Source organism: Palaemon carinicauda, chromosome 8 (genome assembly GCF_036898095.1).
Source record: "Palaemon carinicauda isolate YSFRI2023 chromosome 8, ASM3689809v2, whole genome shotgun sequence".
NCBI lineage: Eukaryota > Metazoa > Arthropoda > Malacostraca > Decapoda > Palaemonidae > Palaemon > Palaemon carinicauda.
In genome coordinates, this window is record NC_090732.1 from 117804759 (window position 1) to 117810365 (window position 5607).

The following is a 5607-nucleotide window of genomic DNA, read 5'->3' on the forward strand; positions in this document are numbered from 1 at the left end:
AAGGATACATAAGTGTTTTGAGAGGATTAAACATCTGGATATATAGATGATGATACGTTAGTGAAAGGAGTGTATCATTCAGAATTGATGGGAGAGAGAAGGAAGAATTGGCCTAAACGAGTAGGAGAGATGCTATTTGAAAGGAAGGGTAATCACATACTATACAGTGAAATGCAAAGCGTTGTACCATGATTCGATGTGTGCACTTAATTCTCTGGATCCCACTCATCCCCATTTAAGGAAACTGCTAAATGGTGTAAATATATATACATCAATCATTTTAATAATCTATAAGTTAGGTTGAAAAAGCTTAAAAAAAATTCTATAGAAAACAGCTAGGTATAACTAAGAAAAATTCATAAGAAAGTGTTTCATGTGTAACACAAATACCATTTATAACCAAAGTATTGCGACAATTCCAAATATGATTTTTCAGAGACTTGTCGAAAGTCGACCAGTTTCCTTTCGTTGGTTATATAATTAGAGATAAAAAGTGAGAGAAAACGTCCCACGGATGATGTAATAAACGTAGCGAAGTGGAGAGGAAGCGAGGGGAAAGATCTAATAACGCCATGTGAAGCGAAAACTTCTGACGATGGAAATGATGAGGCAGAAAAAGGGGGGAAATGGAAACTTTCACCAACAGCAAATCAGTTATGACTTGAAACTGCAAAAGAAACGCAATTCGGAAACTTTTTTCTATTAGTTTACTTTTTTCTTTAGACCGGAACCAAGTTTATTCTTCTGCATTATTTAACACTAAATCCCATTCCGAATAAATCCCTAGGAGTATAATTTTCAAACGAATTTATCTATTTAGTTACAGTACAGAGTTATTAGATCAAATTATCATAGCCTGGCCTCCATAAAAATTCCATATATATATATATATATATATATATATATATATATATATATATATATATATATATATATATATATATATATATATATATACATACATATATATATATATATATATATATATATATATATATATATATATATATATATATATATATATATATATATATATATATGCATGCATGAACAAAAAGCTTTGGACACGCCGACAGTTTTAAGACGTCTGTGTCATTATAATCTCGTCATTCAAAAATAATCCGCAAAATATAGCTATTCCAGAAAATGAAATACTAGAAAAACCCAAACCATAATTAAACTATAAAGACCGTCTGGTGACACAAAACTCCTTGTTCGTTACGTAAATTGCTCCATTAAATCAGGTAATTTAATTCCACTCTGATTAAAACGGCAATTCATCACAAAAGAACATTCCAGGTTTTCCTTTACAAAAGATTTCATGAAGGTATTATAAATAAAAACTGGACGAAATATAACGAAATGAATTGTCCACATCATAACGATCTGTCTCTTCAAACAAAGATTGAATATTACAAATCACTTCCCCTTTCTTTTAACTTTTAGCATTAATCACTGTGTATCATATGCGAGTTAAGTACAATATATTATAACGACATGGACCAAATCGAAAATTATCAAACACGATTCAATAACATCAGAAAATTACATTTTAGTTACGCATCCCTTAATAATATGGATAACTAGAACTCCAGAGTGAATATGCGTCTCCTAATCCAACCATTTTGTGTGAACAGTTATCATTCACTTCACTTAGGATGCAATATCTTTCTCCATAATTGAATAAAAATGTTCAAAGTCAATACAAAAAAAAAAAAAAAATATTGACAGTGTTAAAATATATATTAAAATCTCGGACTTTATACTTATTGGTAAAGTTGCTTAGTTCTATTCAAATATACCTAGAGAGGAATCACAATGTCTTAATCGTTTTCCTATGTATATTAGGTATCAGATGGCATGTGCATTGATTCAAAGCATTTGTTCAAGGCTAGAAAAATTAGTTTCTGAAAAAAAAAAAAAAACATTAAAAGGATAGACACCAAACTAGAATAACTGGGATAAAGTATTTTACGCCACGATTATCACAAAGCTGGACAGATAGTATTGGAATAAGCCTACCAATTTGTCAGAAACCCTTCTACCCAGTGCATCACTAAATCTGATCTCTTCAAAGTCCTCAAGCAAAAGACACATCTAATAAGAGGTTACCCTTTCAAATAATTCAAACCTCGCAATTTCAAATTATTGGCTTATAAAGAAAAAAAATTGCCTACACTCAAAAGATCGTAAAGCTTTGTTTGGCCCCCATTGAAGCTTGACTGAAACCCCTTCAACTGTGTACGAGTCGTACTGATAACGCAAATATGACGCAGACGCTGGTGGACTGACGATCCCCTTTAAATGTGCATTTAGGCAGGAAGGTCTTCCTCTGTACCTAGTTCAAGTGAAATACTTCAACCCTGCATGAGGAACTACAATGACGAGGCAAGAGTATCATACATACTACTGGCTAAACAGACAGCGAATAATCTCCGTGAATGAAAGTGGGGTTTCACCAGTATCAAATTTGATTGAGATATTTTCATCTGTGTGGGAGTTCCAAATACTAAATATGTGTGACAAACCCAGATGTTGACTCCCATATGCACAGATAGACAAATCATCTCCCCTCATGCCCATATATGCATAATGTTTTACCTGGGAATTAAGATCATCACACTATGTACTAAAAACATAGAAAAAAATTAAAGCGTTGTTTCCTAGGAAACAACCTTACAGTCTAACCCACGATAACAACGCGACTGAAATATTATGGATATACTGACACAACAAATTACTATAAAATCCTTTAGTAATTCAATGTTACATTTTCACATACAAAAATCAAACAATACCTTTCCTATCTACTAAAGATCTTATATGCCTTTTAATCAATATATAAGGAAAACTAATTAGGATTTCAGAAGAAATAAGAAACAAATTATAATTTAAATGACTGATTCTAATCAGCTATATAGAGCACAGACAGTATTGATTCTCTAAAAAAAAATGAAAAAGGAAAGAAACCAAAGGAAAAATACAATAAAAATAAATCAATAATAAATATACATATAAAGTACATCTGAAAAAATATATATATACTGTATATATAAATGTATATGTATACGTATATATATATATATATATATATATATATATATATATATATATATATATATATATATATATATATATGTGTGTGTGTGTGTGTGTATACATACATATACACACACATATATATATAATGTATATATAAATAATGTAGAGAGAGAGAGAGAGAGAGAGAGAGAGAGAGAGAGAGAGAGAGAGAGAGAGAGAGAGAGAGAGAGAGTAGAATAAAATGGAAACAATATTTGAAAGGTTAAAGGGTACTGGAGTGCTTCTTTTTTCAGATGAATTCACTTAAAACTGACAAAAGCAAATGAAATATTCTTTCCCATGCTAGACTTCGTCAAGGAAACTTCCGCTATTACTTATCACAACTTTTCAAAGAAATGCTCAACCGCCCCCCCCCCCCTCTCTCTCTCTCTCTCTCCTCTCCTCCCTCTCTCTCTCTCTTCTCTCTCTCTCCTCTCTCTCTCTCTCTCTCGTTAAATATGAACATTTGAATGAATTAGGTATTCAGTATTCATATAAACAAACATATATATATATATATATATATATATATATATATATATATATATATATATATATATATGTGTGTGTGTGTGTGTGTTGACTTTAGAAAGGAGTCTTCTGCTTATTCACTTGAAAGGAGTTTCCTTATAGTGTCTGAAATAGCACTACCATTTTCTTTTATAACTCATGTTCCAATGTTTTTTTTTTGTTAGTTTTCTTGGTTATATATTTAATTCTGTTTCTCTTACTTGAAGTGTATATTGAAGTACAATTCATTTAGTATTTGATATTTACAAGTCATCATATTTATGAGTGTGAATTTTATAACTATTTTTGCTTAATGTAAGTCTCGTTATATTTACTTGAGAGTTTAGTTGTTTTAATAAAATCAGAGGTTTTAAGAAAAACATGGTGTTTCCTTCTAGCCCAAAGCTCTCCTTTTTCCATACCTTCCTGTACGATGTGGGCTTAATAATCCCCCACATTTTGGTGCCCAGACCCGGGAACACTCCCTCTAAGAAAATAAGTAAGTTGTGCAGTGAAGATAATGGAGAAGTTAAAGAAGACTAGGACTACATGTAGAGGGTGGGTGACAAGAACTTCCAAGGCACTGAGTGACCTTCTGGAGTCTTCCACCACAACTATTAGTCAATTTGAGTATGCTATCAAGGAATACGACCAGAGACTAGCTAAGTTGGATGAAGTCCAAGAAGCAATAGAAATTGAGGTAGCTGAAGAAGAACTAGAACAACTTTTGGATGAAGCCCATGAGTTTAGAACAGTAAGTGTGCAGCCTAGGATACAAGCTGAAGACCAGATAAGGAAGTTAGCAGCAGCAGCGTGTCCTGGTTCTAAAGCTGGCAGTATAAGTGGACAGTCTTCATCTCGAGAGTCAGATATCACCAATGTCAAGTTACCCAAGCTGGAGCTACCGAAGTTTAGTGGTGAAGTGACCCAATGGCAGTCCTTCTGGGATCAATATAATTCTCACATCGATGCAACAGACCTTCCAGTGATCAGTAAGTTCACTTATTTGCTGTCTTTGCTGGAGGGAGATGCCAGGAATGTAGTGAAGGGACTAGCTCATACCAGTGCTAATTACCAGGTTGCCTGCAAACTACTGAAGGAACGCTACTACAAGCCAGAAAGGATTATTTTTGCTCATGTTCAGGCATTGTTAAATGGTGAGGTCAACATTAATGTCAGCGGACCTAAAGGTGTGGCACAGCTGTGGAAATTACGAGATGACATTCTAATTCACATACGCAGTTTGGAGGCGCTAGGCATCACAGGAAAACAATGTGAAGTGTTTCTTACACCTATCATCCTCTCCCGTTTGCCAAGTGAACTGCGGCTAGAGTGGGCCAGGGATGGTGATGGACATGAGAGTGATTTAGATTGGTTATTGACATTCTTAGACAAGGAAATTTCAAGATTAGAAAGGTCTGAAGCCTTTAAGGGAAAGAGCAGTATTGAAGTAAAGAAAATTGAAAATAAGAGTTCTAAAGACAAGGTGTACTCAGCCGCAGCCCTACATGCTTCGTTTATTTAATCGCCATCTAGCAAAATTGGAATACTTACCGTATATGAAAGGAAAGAAGTCTCATGAGCATTGTACTCTACATATATCACAATTAAAGATAAGATTTCCTTAATGATATTACAAAATATGGAAAACGACATTAATGTATATAAAGATACTTCAATATATAGTATACTGTATATATATATATATATATATATATATATATATATATATATATATATATATATATATATATATATATATATATATATATATATATAAATATATAAATATATAAATATATCAATATATCATATATATATATATATATATATATATATATATATATATATATATATGCACACACATATATATACATTATATATACACACACACATATATATATATATATATATATTATATATATATATATATATATATATATATATATCAACCTCCAACTGATTTAGGAGATTTGAGAAAAAAAAAAACTCAAAAGAATATTAGGAGTTGAACGG

At 32.0% G+C, this 5607-nt stretch overlaps 1 protein-coding gene across 1 annotated transcript; it reads left to right on the forward strand.

Moving 5' to 3' along the window:
* The first annotated feature begins 4088 nt into the window (after window positions 1-4088).
* LOC137645421 (uncharacterized) lies at window positions 4089-5116 on the forward strand. The gene has a single exon (XM_068378227.1). The coding sequence runs from the start codon at window positions 4112-4114 to the stop codon at window positions 5114-5116; it is 1005 nt and encodes a 334-aa protein (XP_068234328.1). The 5' UTR covers window positions 4089-4111.
* Window positions 5117-5607: the final 491 nt, after the last annotated feature.